Below are 20,777 nucleotides of genomic sequence, written 5' to 3' on the forward strand. Positions count from 1 at the left end.
TTCCCACAACCTCAAGTCATACTGAAATTAACACTTGGTGGTATGTGAGAGGAAGAACTCAAGAGTTCATTTCCTGCAATAACTCTTCTTTATATCAATGATACCCTTTTCTAAACTAATGTTTAGTTGACTGAGGATTGCAGTAATAAAAAAGAAGATAAACTGAATTCTTAGAAAATTTCCTTGTAAAAATTGTTCTTGCTGCTCAAGAAAGACATTAACTCTTTTTAGTTAATAACCAAATGCCTATTTATCCTGTCCTCTAAATAAAAACTAATGCCCAGTTAAATCATTCATTTCTAATTTTCTGTCTTATGTACAGTACCTTACATCCCACGTGTGCTTGAACAGTATGTTGACTCTCTTGATTTCCCATTAATTTTGTTTCGCTGTTTGGAACCTGCTAAACAAAACAAATTTATAAAATTCAATACTGCAAGAGGGAGAACTTTTGTTGTTGTTTTTTGTAGTACATTTTAATAGTTACAGCTATTTCTTCTAATTCCCATTCTATAGAGACATTTACAAATGGCCCTTAACCAACACAAATAGCTGCTTTGCTCATCAATTCATCAGAATATGGGCTGGTCTTTGTTAAAAATCCCCCCCCCCCAAAAAGTCAGACATATTTTCTCACTGGCTTCTTCCAAATCCCACTTATTCATATCTCCCAGGAGCAGTTTTCATATTTGGATTTAAAAAAAAAACCTACTCTGTGAGATTATGGGATTTTAAAAGCCATGCATTGTAGGATACAGCATTGGCTTCTTAGAGCTTTTGTTATCACCTAACTGGTTTCTTCATCTTTCTAGATAAGATAAAGAGAAGTGCATGCACACCAATATGGACAGTCTATCCAGAAACCCTAAGTCCTTCCAGTTGTATAGTTCTTACCTGCAGGAAGGTAGTAAGTGATCCCATTCTAGAAGCCATCAAGTTCCAGTCATATGCGATGAAGAGCACCTCTAAAAGAACAATGGCTCCTAAAAGATATTTACAAGCTTTGAAGTGGTAAAAGTTGCTCAGTAGGTGTTACAAGCACTGAGTCAGAGCCCCACCTCTTGCAATTTCAGAAGCTGAAAGAATCCCTAGGCGTGTGACAAAAATGGGACTGCATCTCTCCCACTGTAGAAGTGAAACCACAGCAATGCATATTCAACAGCAAAAGGTCACTAGGCTTTCAGGTGCACGTAACTTCAGAATTCACCCTTAAAAGTAGTAAAACATTTCATTAGCTTCCTGTTATCATAACAAGCTTAACAGGACCTTAACACTCAACTGTTACAATTTCATCCTTCTCTATTATATCAGGGCCATGATATGATAATATGTGTATGTGACATATGGGTTTGAGTGACCTGCCCTGGCTGCTGTTCTGCTGGCATGAGCCAGCCATTGGAGTAAGGAAAAGGAGAAAAGAAGCTCACTTCTGGCTTTGAAGGGCAGCTGCGCTGTCACAAGGCTTGATGAGTTGATCTGGATACCCACCTCCTCAGTTGCTGGGGGACATGCTGCCAGTCTAATATAAAAATTGGAAAGCGAGAGAAGGAGAAGGAGAAAGAGAGGAGGAGAGGAGAGAAAAAGACTGTACATGGAATGAACAGAGTGGCTGGAGAGAAAGGTTGGAGAGAGAAGTTAAGTGTGCAGAGCAGTTGTCAGTTCCTGGTTGGGAAAGGAGAAGAAAGGTCCAGAGGTGGCTTCCCTAGAAGAAGGGAAGTGAAGACCCAGAGGGTCTTCACCCAAGAGCTCCACCCAAGACCCAAGAACAGGAAGAAGGGACCTGGCTGGCTGCAGGTGGTGTCTTCACCCAAGACCCTAGAAGGGAAGAAGGGGATCAGCTGTTGGTGGAGAAGCCTTGGTCTTTGAGGAAGGACTGGGCAGAAATCCTAAGAGAGGTTCTTCCCCCAACAGAGAAGCAGTAGGTGTTTGGCTGAGCAGTTCCGGAGGAAAGTCAGACCATGCTGAGCACACTATGTAAATTCCAGCCCATTGCTTTCTGTTCACTCTCTCTCTTGTCAAGCCTAGAAACAGGAGAGGAAGATGGAGAGAAAGGAGGATTCTCATCTAAGATTGTTGATCATCTTATTAGTGGAATCATAGATTCCATAACTCATGGTTTGCTGATTGAGCTACATTTCTCTTGATAATGCTATGCTGTAAATAGTGATCTATAGACCACAATGGCTAAGTGCATACAACCTGGTGAGCCAAAACATTACATCTTAGCTTCATTTGTAAACCTGGTAATTCATTCTGGGTAAGCTAGAATGATAGGGATGTAGATTGGACATGAACCAGAGAGAACTTGAATTAACTGTAGAACCATGCTTATGCTTCCATAGGTAAATATAGCATTATATGTATATTTCTTTATCTATAGATATCCTTAGTTGTATTTCTCATGTAGCATCCCAAGAATGGAATTTTTATTATTGCATCAATCTGTGTCTGGTAGTGACTAATTGATTATAGAGTTTACACCGTGAAAGGAAGCATGATTCCTTTCAAGGTTATTTGCTGCTGTGCCTCCTTATCCCTTCCCTTTCCCCCTGTAAATGCAGGGTCAGTGTATTAGAATAATATTGTGGGCCTAGACTTGATTTTAGCCACAAGGTTGAGAAGGATACCCATGTCTCCCTTTGTAGTTAATATCTTGTTTCCTTATCAGTAGTAAAGCCACTTTTTCTGTATTTGGGAATTTCTGCTGGTACATTCACATGCTTGAACTTATTCAGTAGAAGACCTACAGTATATAATCTTGTGGCTCTTGCTCTTGGATTGTCTGGGTGCAAGAGACCAGCAACTCACTGTAAACTGCTGGCTTTAGAAAACAAGATCCTCTCCAGTTGTTGGTGCTTTTGGAGTGCGTTTTCCATCACATTCTTGGCATCGCAAACAGGAAGCACCTGATATTGGATGACTGCTTTAGGGAAGGCATGTCCTGTAGTATTAGGGATAGGGCCCCAAGGGTAGCTCAACTTAATCTGGGGCTTTCTTCTTTGAATTCCTAATTAGAGACTTTTTTTCCTTCTGTTTTGAGTGACTGGCAAGCTCTGCGGGAGCAAGTGGTGAAGTTCTGCTTTTGTGTATTGAGCATTTTGTGTGTGTGGTGAGGCCTGCTGATTGTGGAGACTCTGCAAATGTTGCAAGTCTGAGAGCTCAGGCTGGTGTCTAGAAAGTACTTGTGCCAGCATTCCTGGCTCCTATTGAGATGTGCATGACCTTCCCCATTGACCATTGCAGAGGGAAGTGTAAGTGAAAGTGCAGAACATAGGGTCAGGAAGTGGGTTAAGAATGCCAACTCTTGCCTTGTGTCTCTGATCAGTGTGCATCTGGATGTGTGCATATACCTTGCAACTATTTCCTGCTGCTGACCAGGGCTAACTGCCATGAACTCCCACCTACATCCAGCTTACCTAATAGGTCTTACTGAAAAGCAAAGGGAATGAATGGTGGTGGGTGCCTTAGCAGACTGCAATTAGATAACTGAGTAATGTACTCCCTTGGTTCCCTAGGTCAGGAGATGCTATCGAACCATGAGGAACAGAAGTTATGCAAATATTTAATATATGCAATATACATGCAAATATATGCAAATATGGAGTGGATGAAAAAGCAATCAACACATTGATTCTAAACTCTTTCCTCTTTCTTCAATGTGCAATAGCGAGTGAGAGAGCCATTTAGGGCACATTCTATGTAGTTGACAACTTATTCCCATTGAGTGCTGTGCCATCTTAAGAGGGCTTCTTTTCCCAGGCTTGTTAGAGCTGGTGTTGTGAGGAGGATTTCATGCACTGTTGCAAATGAAGTCAGTAACAGTTGATGTCGGCTAGGATTCAGAAAAATGGAAGGGTAAACTACAGTATGTGAGTCTGGTGCAAAGAAGATGTGGGTGTAAAAGGCTGAGTTGGAAGAAGTGCCAACTAGGGAGGGTAACTTAGAAAGCAGGATCAATGTTTTTCAACTTTGGCAACTTTAAGATGTGTGGACTTCAACTCTCAGAATTCCCCAGCCAGCAATTTATTTGAAGGCAGGTGTGCCAAAAGAGGAATTAGATAATCAACCAAATTTGGTGTTGTTTAAGAGTAGGAAGTATTGCAGTGGGAAGAAAAAAAGTACAAGGGAGACCCATGTTCAAATCCCAGCTCAGCTATGGAGCCCACTAGGTGATTATTTCACAAAGCTGTTCTTGGGGGGATAAAAGGAAGGAGAACAGCCCCCCTCCTATGTATACCAAGATGCTTGTCCTATACTACTACTATGTATCTGGAGTAAGTGACTTTCAAATCCAAGCAAACTGTTATTGCTTTTTTAAAAAATATATATGCTCCCCATTACATTAATAGAAAACTAAAAACTTCACAACTCTTTCTAGTCAGAATCTGTAACAAAAAGCAGCCCTAACCACTCCATGTATTGATTGGATTAAACATTGTATTAAGATAGGGGCCCTTAAACATTTTGGACTAGAGGACACATTAAAAATGTTTGAGAACATGATGTGCGTGCTCTTGAAAAATGGCTGACTTAGGAGACATGTAACTGGTTGTTATAATGCTCACGATAAAAAACAATATGAATTGTTGTGCTCAGCACAATGTGTGAATCCAAGGTTTACTACAAAGGATGAAAACAGTCTTTAAAGGTTAACAACTGAACTTGTCACAGTCACCAGTATATTCAGAACAAAGTTTCTATGTTACTGTTTCTTTCAAGGAGCTATACTTCTGGCCTGATAGCATCATGGTATTTCAAGATTTTACAATGGAAAAGCCAGAAAATTCTATTGTTAAGTCCAATGCTGTATGTATGTATATATGTATGTATGTATGTATGCATGTATGGATGCATGCATGTATTTACAGACACATTGACCAATTAGAAGAAACAGGTCAAAGAAAATAACGTTAGTAATTTAACTCTATGTGTCTATTGATGGCACATAGGCATCACCGTAGCACACAAACCAACCAAAAGCCCCCCCCCCCAACATTTTAAGTAAACCAAAAGACCCAGTAGCCCAAGAAGAAAAAACAGGAGTCATCTACAACATACAGTGCAAGGACTGTAACAGCCACTATGAAGGGCAGGCAGGCAGAAGACTAGCAGAGCGCATCCACGAGCACCAACCAGCAGTCAGAAGACACGATGAAAACTCCTTAATCTCACAACACATGGACAGACTCAACCATAGTTTCAACTGGGAAACTGTCAGCATCTTAGACCAAGCTAAATCCAAAAATGTGAGGGAACTCCTGGAAGCTTTGCATTCAGACAAATCAGCCATCAATAGACACATAGAGATAAACCACATTTACACACCATTCAAAAGAGACAATAAGAAAGCTAAGAAGGAAACAAAAAGACCAGAACACATCCTCTCCAGCAACCCACACCCTGATAAGCAGGAATGAACACCAGACAAACAATCAAGCAGAAAACAATACCCCAATCAAGGATCTACCAGGGAGAAAACCACACCTCCACCAACACTGGCAGGGCAAGTTATTGTATATAAATAGGGAGCAAACCCCACACTCACTCACATTGATGTTACCTAGTCAGGTAATGAAATGTCTGCAAGCAAACAAACAAGCTCAGAGAACACCAAGAACTCCAGAGTTCAACCCTGAGCTACATATATTCTCTTCTATTAGAGCGATCTTTTTGAATGAAAATGCTGCGTTGAGTTGTAAGCAAATGGTAGTTGTACTAAAACCCTTAATTATCTTTACTGTTAGCTGTTTTGGATGCAATGCAGCATACTCATTTAAAAGAATTTTAACTGTGAAAGCAAAGGTCACTTTTTGAAAAAAATTGACAGCAATTCCCAATATATTTATTCCATTTTGTTATTTAAAACCAGCTATCATTTCAAGATCAGTTGACTGGAATTTAATAAAGTCCCTGTTAATTCATAGGAAATTCAGTGGACTACAAGTTTTCTTGAATGCGTTACTATTTAGAATTGTTTCCTTCCTGTCATTTACTTTTAACAACCAACTTAAGCCATGAGTTCTAGAAAAATATTCCATTGAACAAGTTGTTTCAGGAAACTAATTACTTTAATTATGTAGTTCCTTATAATAATGTTCGTGCTTGCTTGTAGTAAAGAAAAGACAACTCTGAAAATGAATGTTTATTTTGTATCACCATAATTAAGCGTTAACTAAAGGAGAAGATTCAGTTACAGAAATTATCCAACTATTCTTTTAGTTCTGAGCTTGTTTACTTAGAAATTCCATTTTAAAATCTTATTTCAAATCCATCTGGACCCTTAGTCCATTTGTAACTTTCCAAAATTAACATTCTAGTCACTCTTTTGCCATTTGTTCCAAAGAAAGAGAATTTTTTAAGTTCTTAAACTTGTATAAAACTTCTTTCACTAAGGATTGAAGGAAACTCATCTGGTGTAGTAAAACTTGCTGTTATGAAGGTTCCTAATAGCTGAAAAGCAGTTAACAAGCAATTTCCAAAGGTGATTAAGAAAGGAACTATGTGAACCCTGTGTCCTTAAAGGTGCTGATTGCAGTTTGCACAAAGATGGTGATCCCTCATCTCCCAGAGCTCTAAACCTGCCAGAGACCCCTGTCTTATTGTCTCCTCGCAAGGAGCAACTGCCTGGACCACTTGTGGGTAATCCTTAGTCCTGTCCTGGTCCCGAGAGAAATCCCGAAGAGCCAGTCCCTTCACTGGCTCTTAATTCTGTCATGGTCGTTGGCTCCGCTCTATGCAGAGCTGTCTTCAGTTCCCCATTTCTTCCCCAGAAGTTCCCAACTAATTAGAAGAATCCTTCCTGTGGGAAAATGCTGTTGTTTTTAAATACACATACACATACATACTGTATGTATGTATGTATGTATGTATGTATGTATGTATGTATGTGTGTGTGTATATATATATATATATATATATATATATATATAGTGTGTGTGTGTGTGTGTGTGTGTATGAGTGATAAGATGGGATTTTAAAGGTAGGACACTAGAGGGAACTAGAAGGAACTGAAGGTTACAATTAAAGAAGAAGAACACTTAAATTTGACTCACTAATATGGAGCAAAATGCTTTAACATTGGACATATTGAAGGATATTTGTGAACAATGGACCCGGAAGTTAATTATAAGAATGTCTACCACATAGATAGACTGTATTTGGAAGATGATATGGAAGAAGAACAAGCTTCACTGGATGGAACTGAGACTGATTTGAAAGTGGATTTAAAAATAACAGGCTACAGGAATGATGTGGAAGGAGATGTTACACTGGATATGCAAATGAAACTAGCTGATGTCTTAACAAACCAAAAGAATGACCTGGATAACTTTCTTATATTGGATTTACAAAAGAGACCTGTTAAAGTTCTGAAGAATTCTTGTGAGAAGGGACAAAGAAAAAATGAGGAGAAATCAAGTTCTAGGACATTATTTGAGGGGATTAAGGATCAAGATTGTTAAAAGGAAGCAATATAAAGTTGGTTTATTTGATCAAGGTTAAAATAGATATGTTGTTATCTCTGGTAACCCTTAATGGACTTTTGCTGACCAGGACTTAAATCACAAGGCTTTAAGGATTTGTTTATAGATAAGAGATGGGATATGGGAAGAAGAGATCATTTATTGTATTTTAAGAGAAGGTAATAAGTTACTAAAATTGTTTATACTTGTGATGAAAGAGGAAGTCATTTCTTTATCTGTTTCTTTTCTTTTTCTTTACTATATTCTTTTTCTTTTCATTCTTTTCTACTTGTCTTTCTATTTTTTTCTTTTCTGCAGTATCTATTCTTTCTTTCTTTCTTTCTTTCTTTCTTTCTTTCTTTCTTTCTTTCTAGTTTGTACTAGTTTGTATCTTTTTAACTGTAATGTTCAATAAAGTTACTATAAATAAAAAGAAATTCTATTTTAATTTGTGGTTATGTATAAAAACTGACTGATTCATAAGTCAAAGGAAAGCTTTTAATATCAGAGATGTCTGCAAGGATGGAGTCAAAAAAGTCAATATGGTGGCCACGAACCATTTTAAATGTGCATTAAAGGGCAGGGCTTGTGGTTGTGACTGCCATCTTGATTTTTTGACCCCTCCTCTGTGGACACCCCTGAATAAGTGTGGCAACCCATACCTACCCAAAATATTATCCACAATTAGAAAGTGCCAGTAAGTCTAGAGGAATTAAAAATGGGCAGCTTTACCCTTATTTTTAGAAAGAAAAAAAATGCTTAGAGCCAAATTAATATAGAACATGCTCAGTGAGTATTTAATGTTGATGGAAAGATAAGAGTGAATGTGGAACAGCTTCAAAAAAGTCATTACTGGCTGGCTTGCACGGCACCTGGGAAATCCGCATCCCAGAGTAAGACAACTCTATTTTTTTTTTATCTGCACTCAATCGTTACCGATTCTGCAGCGACTGCCTGGGCGAGTCCCTGCAGTTTTCAAGGCAAGGTGTTTTGGAAGTGGTTTGCCAGTGCCTCCTTCCTAGAGCAGAGCCCAGCTGGCGAGTGCAGGAGGCGAGGTTTCCATTGCTTCGCGCCTTTTTCAGGCATGGGCAGCTTCCGCATTACCGGCAACTGCTCCTGTCTCCCGTGCAAGCGCCGCCAGCATTTTCCTCCCACCGGGGTGAGAGTGCCCATTTATCTATTCACGTATGTTTTCGAGCTGCTGGGTTGGCAGGAGCTGGGGAGGAAGCAGGAGCTCGCTCTGCTGCGTGGAGCTGGGCTCGAACCACTGAAGTGTCGACCATTTCTGGCCGCCACTTTCAGCGTCATTAAGCCGCTGTGCCACCGTGTCCCCCCTAGACAACCCTATCTGGGGTGCAAAAACAGAAGACCTCCAAAGGGCAGGAAAGAGACAGTTGCTGCCATCTAGTGATTGTCCAAACTTTATTTATTTATTCAATTTATATAGCCGCCCATCTCACATTTGTGACTCTGGGCAGCTTACAATTAAAACATAAACAGTACCAAAAAAATCAGAAAATAAAACAGCCATATGAACAATACAAACATGAAAAACAATTAAACAATTAAAAACACACAATACAATCATTGGGCAAGCACAGGCATTCAAGAACAGTGGGCTCTGCACCACTTTCTAATCCCCAGGCCAGATAGCAAAGCCAGGTCTTCAGGGCCTTCCGGAAGGCCAGCAAGAGATCCCCTCTATTAAATGTTGTCATCTTACAGGACCAAGGTAGCGTGCCTTCTCTGTCATGGCCTCTGCCCTCTGGAATAGCATCCCTTCCCCCCAAGGCAGGGACAGCGTATCTCTCCTGGGATTCCGAAAAGCCCCCAATACCTGGCTATGGTTTCAGCCCTTGAGTTAATGTGTTATGGGGACCCTCTGTTGTGATTCTGTTATTATGATGGTTGTTTTAGTCTGGAATATCTGTGTAGTTATATTTTTAAAAACTTTTTTTTGTTTTTGTAGGCCACCCTGTCTGCCAGAGAGGGTGGCTATAACAAATTTAAATATATTATATTATATTATATTATATTATATTATATTATATTATATTATATTATATTATATTATATTATATTATATTAGCATAGCATAGCATAGCATAGCATAGCATAGCATAGCATAGCATAGCATAGCATAGCATAGCATAGCATACCTCAGCTCTGCAAACCCCCTGTCTCTGGGTATTATACTGTATTCTGTTCCATTCCATTCCATTCCATTCCAAGCTTGTAGCCTGTATCAGTTTGAAGATTCAGAGACTTAGTATGTTCAAACTAAGTACAGTTAGGTGTAGGTTTCATATTCTAGTTTATGCCAGAAATAGCAATCATTCCAGATTTGGACAACATGCTTAGCCTTGGGCAAGCCACAGCTTTTTTGCTACAATGCCACAGAGGTTGGTGAAAGAGATAATATAAAAGTGTATGTGCATTTGTGTTACAGTAGTAGAGAGTATGGCATGTGTGGTTCATGACTGGTATGTTCTCTGAGCTCTGCCTATGTTTCATTACCAAAATTCTTCCAAGATGGCGGCAGGGGGCGGATGCCTAGTGTGGAGCTCCCAGCCATAACCTCCTTTTTGGCCTCTACCATAACCATAACCAACTATGCGGGTGAGGAGAGTTGGAGGCGTGGGATTTTTGTACGAATGGGGGGTGAATGAAGAGAACCCCCGGTGTTACCTCCGTCCGAGGCGGGCCGCGGCCGCGGCCGTGGGGAGAGGAGTTGCGACGGCGGCAGTGGCGGCGGCGGTGGAGGCTGGAGCAAGGACGGAGAGGAGAGGACGTGGGCAGGCGCGGCAGCGGGCAACGCTCAGTCCCAGAGGGCCCACGGAGGCGGCGATGGGAGAGCGTTGGTGGCTGCGGCAGCGTCGCCAGTGGAGCCAGTGGAGCCGAGAACGGCGCCTGGGCTTGAGGGGAGCGACACCGGAGTTGAAGGCGGGCCCTGTGGGGCCGGGAGTGCCAGCGGAGCGGGGGCCCAGGCCTGGTGCGACTGGCCTCGGCGGTGGGAATGCCTGCGGTGAGAGTGCCGGCGCTGATGGCGGGACGCTGGCGGCAAGGCTGAAGGAGATTGGAGGCCAGAGCCCGGCGGCCACAGTGACTTTGAGACCTTGGGGGTTGGGAGATGAGCCTCTATGTGGCAAGGGGTGCCCCCTCTCCTAGAGAAGATGCAGGGGGACTTGAGCGGGTGGGCGTATGTGAGTGGAGGCTGTGATTGGAGAAGGTGAATGTGCTGCTCTCTGCCTGGGTGGGAGACGGGCAGAGGGCAGGAGTGAATGGGGTCCCTCTCTCCCTGGCCAGTGAGAGAAGCCAGTGGAGAGAGGGTGAGTGTTTGTTAGAGGATTGGGAGTGGTGACCCCCTGTTGGCGCTGAGAGCGGTCAGCTGAAGTGCCACAGGGGTGTGTGGCCCCACCCCTTTTTTTGTCTCCTCTCCCTTGTGTGGTGGGGGGTATGGTGGGCCCCTTAAGTGGAAGGCCTGGAGGGGGGGAGGGGGGCCTCAGGCAGTTTAGGGCGGGCATTCAGGTGGTGACGGGCAAGGGGCGGTATGGCGGGAGCCAGAGGGCAGGCCATTTCAGGGGAAGACACCCCCGATGCATTATACCGGTGGTGTGTTCCGGCCCTCATAGCTCAAGCCCAGACCCTGATCAGCAGGCCTACAGTGGCCCAGGTTTTCGTCTGTTGCTGCTGAATGCCAGGTCAGTCAATAATAAGGCCCCCCTTATTTACGACCTTATTGGGGAGGAGCAGGCTGACCTGGCGTGTATCACCGAGACCTGGCTGGCACCGGAGGGGGGAGTAGCCCTCTCGGGATTGTGTCCAGCCGGGTTTAGGGTGTGGCACCAGCCGAGACCCCAGGGCAGGGAGGGGGAGTGGCAGTAGTCATCAGGGAATCTCTATTGGCCTTCAGGGGCCCTGCTCCACAAGTTGCTGGATGTGAGACCCTGTTCCTGAGGTTGGGTACATGGGATCAGTTGGGAGTGCTGCTGGTGTACCAGCCTCCCTGCTGCATAGCAGCCTCCCTGCCTGAACTGCTGGAGGCCATCTCGGGGTTGGCAGTGGAGTTCTCCAGACTTATGGTCTTGGGGGACTTTAATCTGCCATCCCTGGGGTTGGCCTCAGAGGCGGCTCGGGAGTTCATGGCTACCATGGCAGCCATGGGCCTATCCCAGGTCATCGATGGGCCGACCCGGGACAGTGGTCATACTCCAGACATGGTTTTCTTGTCGGAGCAGTGGCAGTGTGATCTGGTGGGGGATTTTACATTATCCCCCCTGTCATGGTCAGATCACTCCCTGGTGGCAGCAGGATTCTCCTATGCTGCCCCCCTCCGCAGGGAGGCGGGACCTATTTGAACGGCCCACCCCGGGCGATTGATGGACCCGCATGGGTTCCAAAGGGAGCTGGGGGTTGTTCCTAAGGCCTTGCTGCATGGCCCAGCGGAGGCTCTGGCCGCAGCTTGGAATAAGGAGGCGGCTGGGGCCTTGGACAGGTTCGCGCCTGTGCGTCCTCTCTTGGCCCATCACTCTCGGCACTCCCCGTGGTTCACGGAGGAGTTGAGGGAGCTGAAAAGGGCTAAGAGACGGCTAGAGTGCCGCTGGCAGAAAACTCGGGACAAATCAGACCGAACACAGGTTAGAGAGGCTATTAAGGCCTACCTAGTGGCGGTAAGGGCGGCGAAATGTCAATATTTCTCCACTCTTATTGCATCCTCAGAGTGTCGCCCTGCAGCCCTGTTTAGGGTCACCCGGGCCCTCCTGGGAAAAGGGGGGGCGGAGGACTACTTGCAGGGTCATGCAGAGGAATTTGCTTAACACCTGATGGATAAAATTGCTCAGATCTTTTCTCAGTTGGAAGCCAAGCATGAAGTAGGTCCAGAAGAGTTGCCCAGGGAGCGTTCTTGCCCAGTTATCTGGGAGCGGTTTGATCCTGTTGTCCCTGAGGAAGTGGACAGGGTCCTCGGGGCTGTCAGTGCGACCACCTGTGATTTAGATCCATGTCCCTCCTGGTTAGTTAGATCCACCAAGGAGGTGACCCTAGGGTGGGTCCTGGCGGTGGTTAATTCATCCTTGCAGGAGGGGGTGTTCCCGAAGCCTTTCAAAGAGGCTTTGGTCCGCCCTCTCCTCAAGAAACCGTCGCTAGACCCCACCCTCCTGGACAATTTTCGTCCAGTCTCCCACCTCCCCTTTTTAGGGAAGGTGGTAGAAAAGGTGGTTGTGCGGTAGCTTCAGAGGATCCTGGAGGAAATGGATTATCTGGACCCCTATCAGTCAGGATTCAGGCCTGGTTATGGGACAGAAACAGCATTGGTCGCACTTTTAGATGATCTCTGGCGAGAGCGGGATGGGGGTAGTGCATCCATCCTTGCTCTTCTTGACCTCTTGGCGGCTTTCGATACCATCGTCCATGGTATCCTTTTGGGTCGGCTGCAGGAGTTGGGGTTGGGTGGCACAATGCTATGCTGGTTCAGCTCCTTTCTCCAAGGCTGAACCCAATCGGTGTTGATAGGGAGCGAGAGGTCCAGCCCCTGGCCCCTACTGTGTGGGGTGCCACAGGGGTCAGTGCTTTCACCACTCCTATTTAATATCTACATGAAGCCGCTGGGTGAGATCATCCAGCGCCAGGGAGTGAGGTATCATCAGTATGCTGATGATACCCAACTATACATCTCCATCCCAGGTGCCTTAAGTGATACTGTGACTACCCTTTCGCGGTGCCTGGAGGCTGTGGGGGCCTGGATGGGGGACAACCGGCTTCAGCTGAACCCTGGTAAGATGGAGTGGCTGTGGATACGGGGAGCCTCAAGATCTAGGACTTTGTCATCTTTGGTTCTTGACGGGGTTGCACTACCCCAGACAGAGCCGGTGAGTAATTTGGGGGTTCTCCTGGACTCACGACTCCTGCTCAAAGAGCAGGTGGCAGTCGTGGCCAGGAGGGCCTTTGCACAACTTTGTGTCGTGCGGCAGTTACATCCCTTCCTGGATCAGGGGGACCTCCGCACAGTCACTCATGCCCTGGTCACCTCTGGGTTGGACTACTGTAATGCGCTCTACATGGGGCTACCCTTGAAGAGTATCCGGAAGCTACAGCTGGTGCAGAATGCGGTAGCGCGGACAGTTCTTAATGCCCCTAGGAGGGCACATATAACACCGCTGTTGTGCGAGCTGCATTGGTTACCAGTTTGTTTCTGGGTCCAATTCAAGGTGTTGGTCATCACCTTTAAAGCCCTTCATGGCACGGGACCAGGTTATCTGAGAAACCGCCTCGCCCTGGTCACTTCAGCCTGTCCCACTTGGTCCAGCAGAAGGAGCAGGTTGCAGACCCCACCAGTCAGGGAATTTCGATTGGTGGGGTCTAGGCAGAGAGCCTTTTCTGCTGCAGCGCCCGCCCTATGGAACATCCTGCCTCCTGAGGTCCGGTATGCCCCCTCCCTCATGGCCTTCAGGAAAGGTATTAAATCCTGGCTTTGTCAGAAGGCCTGGGGGCTAGAGGGGGGCCCGCACCTGTGAAGATGGCTGGTGGGATGATGGGTTGCCCCCCCCCAGCATCTTACAGATTTTTATAGGGCCAAAATTAGAGGTGGTTTTTTAGGGTATTTTTAATATGTTTTTAAATTATTTATAGTTTTTAGCCATCTTGGAGAGAATTGTATTTCTTCTTTTTTATTGTGAGCCGCCCAGAGTCACCCGTGGGGGAGATGGGGGGCATACAAGCCGAATAAATGAATAAATAAATAAATATTAATATTTGTATTAACCAAACAGGGTGACTTAGCATATTATCTGATCATGACCTAAACATTGGGAATTACCGTATTTTTCTGACAATAAGACGCCTCCATGTACAAGACGACCCCCACTTTTCCAACCCAAAATTAAAAAATCAATATTTTAAAGATAGCGCAGAACACATTTTTATTTAGTAATTAGTTAACATTTACCTGATACACTCGGTGGGAGGAGGTCGAAACCGTCTCTCTGCAGCTCTATTTCCAGGCTCTTTTGGATAACTGATTACATTCAAGCACGAGTGAAACTGCAGATAGCTTGTCTCTGCAATCAGCCTTCCTCTTATTGGTTTGTTCAGCATCAGCTGACGTCAGTTACATCAGGCTCGTGATTGGAGGAAGTCTGTTTGGGAGACAAGCTATTTCACTCGTGATTGGAGGCTAGCAATAGGAAGAAACCTCTCTGCAGAAACAAAGTATGGGCAGTTTTGCAACCATACGGTTCTCTCCTCGGCTGACTTCCTTGAATAAGATGCCCTTCAGTTTTTAGGGTAAGGATTTTAGAAAAAAGTATCGTCTTATAGTCGGAAAAATACGGTACTTTATCTTACTAATACTGCATATTGATTATGTGGTTTGTAGAACCACAAAAATGATCTCTCAAAGGCTACTTCTTGAGTTTCTGAAAAATTCCCTTTCTCTGACATCCCCAAAAGGAGAAATTCCGCCTCCAGCCACATCCTTCCAATTTTAATAATTGCTTAAAAATACACAATTTGACAAGTGGAGTTGTTATACAGCAATGAGGAAATCTGTTTGACATTTTGGCACTGGTATAGAAAACTTTGATAATGAAGCTCAAGCTCAGATACTTTGGTCACCTAATGCGAAGAGAGGAGTCTTTGGAAAAGACCCTGATGCTGGGAAAGATTGAAGGCAAAAGGAGAAGGGGACGGCAGAGGATGAGATGGTTAGATAGCATCACTGAAGCAATGAGCATGAAACTGAGCAAACTCAGGGAGGCAGTGAAGGACAGGAAGCTCTGGCGCAATATGGTTCATGGGGTCACAAAGAGTCGGACACGACTTAATGACTGAACAGCAAAATGGAAAACTACCTTCATTTGCATCTCTGTTATGCTAATGATTTCATGTTCACTTTTGGCAGGGTTAGCATCTTGTCAAAAAGAAAGGTGGAAGACTCAGTTATCGGCACCATTACTATTTCCTGTCTAGCAATATTTCAATCTTCTTTGCTCCCATCCACAAAGGAAGTTTAGCTGCCCTACAATAGAGGAGCTCATTCTTCTTTCTTGTGAGCAAGAGTTGCTCCTACTAAGATAAATAAGTCATAGCATGGGTTATTGCTTTCCTGAAGAAGAGAGACACATCGTGAGGTATATGAAAGGCTCCAATTATTTTAATCTGTCTTTCCTGTGGGAGCAGTTCAAAGAAGCAACATCTAGCTGGAATGTTGGTGCACGTTCATGTATTCTCTGATGATGTGGAGAGGCCCTGGAAGTGGCCTGCTGAGCCTTCAAGATAACATGGCACCTCAGGACTCTGAGAATGGATTAAGAGAGGTGCTGAAGCATCTTTTTAAATAGTTTGGTACTGCCTTATTGTGGTTACAAAGAAAAAGTCATCATGCATGACATTAGCTAGGACTACAGTATCTGTCTTGTGCAAATATGGATGACCATTAGATGGCAGCAAAGAGTTTTCTGTACAGGTAGTCTTCGGATTATGACTCTAATTGGGACCGGAATTCCCATCACTAAGCAAAGTGGTGGTTAAGTGAAACATCACATGACTGTGCCATTTAGCAGAGGCAGTTCTGGCAGTCCCAGTTGCGGTCGCTAGGCGAGTACCTTACATGACCGCAACTTGTGAGCTCTGCATGACCCGTGCAGCTGGGAGGTAGGTGGTGAGGGGTGGAGGCAAGCCCAGCACTGACAAAGCTCTTGCACCATGGGTCTTATGACACAGACCCCTTACTTCTTATTGATTACTCATAATTATTCAGAAAAAGGTGACTTAGTCATGGTAATGATTCAGGTGGTAGGAATTGGCAAGAAAAGAAAGAAAAGGCAGAGAGGCAAGTTATATATGTGCACAAAGCTTTCTTGCATAATACTAGACAGGGATCACCAGGAGCAAGTTCACACAAAGCCATGGAGTTCAGCTGGTGACAGGGGTTATACTTCTCAGCCTAAGTTACCTCACAGGATTGTTATGGGATAAAATGAGAGAAGAACCCTAGCTTGTCTTTATCTCCCAGAGAAAAAGTAGAACATAAATGCATTTGCTAAGAGATTTTACGGGTCATAACTAAGATAAATGATTAGAACAACATAATGTAACATTACTCCCATAACATGCACAACAATTAAGGTTACCAGCAACACTTCACACTCTTTAGGCCACTGTTTCTTAAAGGGTGGCCACAATTCCCAGGAGGCTGTTGAGGTGCACGAGAGTGCCTTCCTCACAAGTCCTTTTGGAATAGGCTTACCAATGTACATGAATTGAATGTAAGGCAGTTCAAAGTCCTGTAGTGTTCTTTTGGCATTTTTAACACACCATGTTTGTCCTTCAAAGGAGGAGAAATCATACCTGAAGAGCTTAAGGCTTCTGTACAAAGCTCCAACCATCTCAAGCTCACCCTATAGAGAGCATTACAATTCAGGGAAAGGGAGGAGGAGGAGTTACAAGGTGCAGTGAGGAAGAAACTACAGGAGTTGGGAGCAAAATTTAGAAGCACCAAGCTGAAAGGGAAAGTGTGTTGTGATTGTACAGCTGAGAGCACCAAAAGCAACTCACAGCCTGTGCAAGTTTTGCAAACTACAGCATTTAAAGAGAAGAGAAACTGATTTCAGCCAAGGAAATACCCTTTTCCTTTTTTTCCTGACTTTTATGAATGAGAGTGTCTTCAAAATGAAATCCAGATTTCAGGAATTATGCAAAACTATGCAAGTTCCTCCATCCCATTAAAAATGTGGTTTTCTTTTCTTTTTTCTTTTTTTTATTTCTAATATTTTTTAAAATCAAAGTTGTACATTTCTATCATTGTTTATTTGATACAGAGGTTAAATTTTAATGATTAAAAGTGGTATTTTTTTTCTTATCCAGCTGTAACCCCAAGAAAATTAATAATTTTGTTCAAATTCATTTTATCATTGTAGGGGACCACAGTATTATGAAGTTTGGGAATTCCTGGTTTAAGACTACAAGAGTTCCATGCCACATCTTTTAAGCAAATAGAGGATTATTTGGTGAAATAACATTGAGACTCAAAACATTTTTTCTATTTATATAAACATTAATATCCTGCCTTTCTAGTGATTGTGTATCACATAGGATGGATAACATTTGTATAGCACGCTGTTAATTGGATATCCTTAGCCTTTGAAACTTGATGGTGTAAATAACTTCTCCTGTAGTTCCATTTCATCTGAGGGGTAACTTATATCTGAGTAATGTGTTGTAAGCATGATGAGAGATTATTGAAGGCAGCTTCCAATATATCCCATGATAGCAACAAACCCAGAATTTGTATCTACATCATAAGGAGCTTAGTGCTGTACTATTGGTCTCTCATCATGGGGAAACTGGTCAGATGGTATCTCATTTGTAGAAGTCTGATACATTGACTTGCAGCACTAGCTGTTCCCCAAAGTACTAGAAACGCTAGGAAAAGAGGACCTCAGGCAGTTTCTTGTTGGAGTCAAAATGGAGTTCAGTTAGATTCCTGAGTGCTCAACATATGTAGGTCTACATTCTAGCCTCACATTCTGTATACACAGGGACACAGAGAAGTTGATTATTTCTTAAGGATTTTTTTTCGTTCCACTGCTGTATACAGTGCTTGCAGGATCAGATGTTGGTTATTCAGAATATTGTATTCACTCAGTTCTATCAGCTGATCATATTCTTCCTCACTGAATGTCATTGAGTATGTTGAATATGGAGTGCGATTACTGGAGACATCAACCTTTCCATATTTCATTTCTGACTCAGAGCGTTTGACACCTAAAAAAAAGAGGGGGGGTTGAAATATAAATTGCCCAAACTAAAACTTATTTTAAACACAACTTGGAAGTTCATTTGAGTGCACAAGCACTCTTGAAACTGAGTAGAGGGGTCTGTACACAATGACAATACACCCTGTATTCTTGATGTCCCATTATGATTGTATTAATTTCAGATGGCAATCTAGTTTAGCCAATGTTAGTAAGATTTTAGGCAAAAACTCATTGGCTGTTATTTGTTTTAAGTTAGGCTTTCATAGCTATACACAAAAAGATCTTTCAATTTTGTTTCCTGCTAAAATTGCAAACAGGTGGGAAAAAAAAACCTTAATGGATTTTATTTAAATCAGATTATCATCAGTGTCTACTAGGGATGTACACAATATACTGTATCTACTTGTATCTGAAATTCAAGGCTATTCTATTTTAGACCTTTGATTATTGTGAATACATGTGAGAATTATCTTTTTCAAAATAGTGTTTTGAAAACATAATTTATGGACGTTACAAGTTATTTGTAAACAAATAAACAAATAAATAAATAAATGCCTTCCACTGTGCAGTTACATCTGGAAGTTTCAGAAAACTTTTGGATTAGAAACTGATTGTTATTTAGAGCTGTTGTATACTTATTACTTAGATATGCATTTGCACATACAGTACCAATACAAGTGTGCCTCATTCACACACATTGGGTGGAGGGGTGAATTTCCAGAATTAGTTTCAGCTAGAGGTGGCAATCTCAGAATAGCCAGATGGGGAAACTTGCACTTCACAGAAGCAATCCTCCCTCCTTCCCTTGTCAGTGTTGACTCCTGGCAACTGCCTGGATGAGTCCCTGCAGTCTTCTTGGCAAGATTTTCAGAAGTGGTCATCTGTTTCTAAATTATTGTTAACTGCTTTGGGGAGTCTTTTAGATGGAAAAGCAGGATGTGCATATTTTAATAAAGCAAATGAATTAAAAAAAACAGAAATTGGTAATTGTTTTATGGGAAGGATAGTTATGAGGTTTTTAGAAGACCTTTTGCAAAAGAAAAGAACACAATCTAAAAGGGAGGTTCTGTGTGCCTTTCTTTCCCCACCTTCCTCTTGGTGTCCCCTTCAGTTCTATTCATATTCAGACTAGTCTTAGGATAGTGCCCTCTTGGAGGGTTGGATTACTGGTCCAAGTCAACATGGCCCACACATCTGGGGACACTATGTTGCAAAAGCCCTTTTTTGTGGTACATTCTTTTTGTTATTCACTCTGTAAATCATTGTGTACTCTCACTGTGCTACATTAATCATAATCATGATTATTAATAATCATGTGGACATAAATAATTTTAACATTGACATACCAGGTGCTTTGTAATAGTGAAAAGTATCATTCACTTGTGGAAAGAACAATAATATCGGTGTTGCTGGATTCTCTGCATCTTCAAATAAATAGCATTCCTTCAGATGTTGCTCATCATCGTTCAGCACAGCTTTGGGAAATGGGATGCCTTGTTCTGTGCAGTACTTGATTGATTGCTTCAGGGGCTAGATCAAAAAAGAAAAAAAGTAAATATAATGGTTAGTGTGTGGATGAGATTATCATGTCTAATAGTACTGAGGTGCATAATAGGATAGCTTGATTATTTTAAAAACAGAAAAGTAAAACAGAGATTGTATTGAATATTCTAACTTTCACATGCTAGCAAAATAATGCTTAGTATCATTCCATGCAAATTAGAGCTGTACATGGAAAAAGAGATGCTAGATGTTCAAGGTGGCTTTAGAAAAGGGTGAGGAACATGAGACATTATTGGTGATGTACACTGGATAATTGAGAAAGTCAAAGAATACGCATAAGAAGTCAGTATGTGCTTCACTGATTATAGAAATGCCTTTGATTCTGTCAATCGTGTCAAGTTGTGGAAAGTGCTTAGAACAATGGGAATCCCAGAGCATCTCATTGTCCTCATGAGAAACTTATATAGAAGTCAGGTAGCCATAGTATGGACAGAACATGGTGAAACAGACTGGCTCCAGGTTGGCAAAGGAGTGTGACAAGGCTGTATACTCTCTCCTTATTTATTCAATCTATATGCTGAATATATATTAAGGGAAGATGGATTAGAAGACGATGAATGTGGTTTTAAATTGGAGGAAGAAACATCAATAGCCTGTGTTATGCTGATGATACCTCTCTTATAGATGAAAATTCAAAGAATCTGCAAGCTCTAGTAATAAATGTCAAGGAGCGCAGTGAAAAAATGGGACTAAAATTAAATATAAAGAAGACCAAACTAATGACAACAGGTAGAACAACCTGCCTTAGAACTGACAATGAAGATATCAAAGTAGTAGATCAACCATCAACAGTAAAGGAACAAGCAGTAAAGAAATATGCCATAGGCTAGTACTAGATAGAGCATCCATGAAGATCTTGGAAAAGATATTCAAATGCTATGATGTGTCTATACAGGTAGTCCTGGCTTAACAACCACAATAGGGACTGGAAAATTTGTCATTAAGTGGGCAGTCATTAAGCAATGCATCATGTGACCACACCTGATTTCACAACATTTTT

At 42.8% G+C, this 20,777-nt stretch overlaps 2 protein-coding genes across 2 annotated transcripts in view; both read right to left on the bottom strand.

Annotated features, from left to right (window-relative positions):
* The window catches only part of LOC103066713 (cytosolic phospholipase A2 epsilon-like), a 55,954-nt gene extending 45,895 nt beyond the window's left edge, over nt 1–10,059 (bottom strand). The window contains exons 1-3 of the mRNA XM_088145062.1: nt 9,978–10,059; nt 895–983; nt 326–400 (exon numbers count right to left, since the gene is read on the bottom strand). Of these exons, the coding sequence (XP_088001188.1) occupies nt 326–400; nt 895–983; nt 9,978–10,059 (246 nt within the window). The remainder of the gene's footprint in view (nt 1–325; nt 401–894; nt 984–9,977) is intronic.
* Nucleotides 10,060–17,395: 7,336 nt separating this feature from the next.
* Nucleotides 17,396–20,777, bottom strand: part of LOC103065832 (cytosolic phospholipase A2 epsilon-like) — a 39,019-nt gene continuing 35,637 nt past the window's right edge. The window contains exons 18-19 of the mRNA XM_088145503.1: nt 19,561–19,744; nt 17,396–18,221 (exon numbers count right to left, since the gene is read on the bottom strand). Coding sequence (XP_088001629.1) covers nt 18,013–18,221; nt 19,561–19,744 — 393 coding nt within the window. The 3' untranslated portion in view covers nt 17,396–18,012. The remainder of the gene's footprint in view (nt 18,222–19,560; nt 19,745–20,777) is intronic.

Source organism: Python bivittatus, unplaced genomic scaffold, assembly GCF_059951505.1.
Source record: "Python bivittatus isolate LINGU-HERP-01145 unplaced genomic scaffold, Pbiv_v1 ctg000480_np1212, whole genome shotgun sequence".
In the NCBI taxonomy this organism is placed as follows: Eukaryota; Metazoa; Chordata; class Lepidosauria; order Squamata; family Pythonidae; genus Python; species Python bivittatus.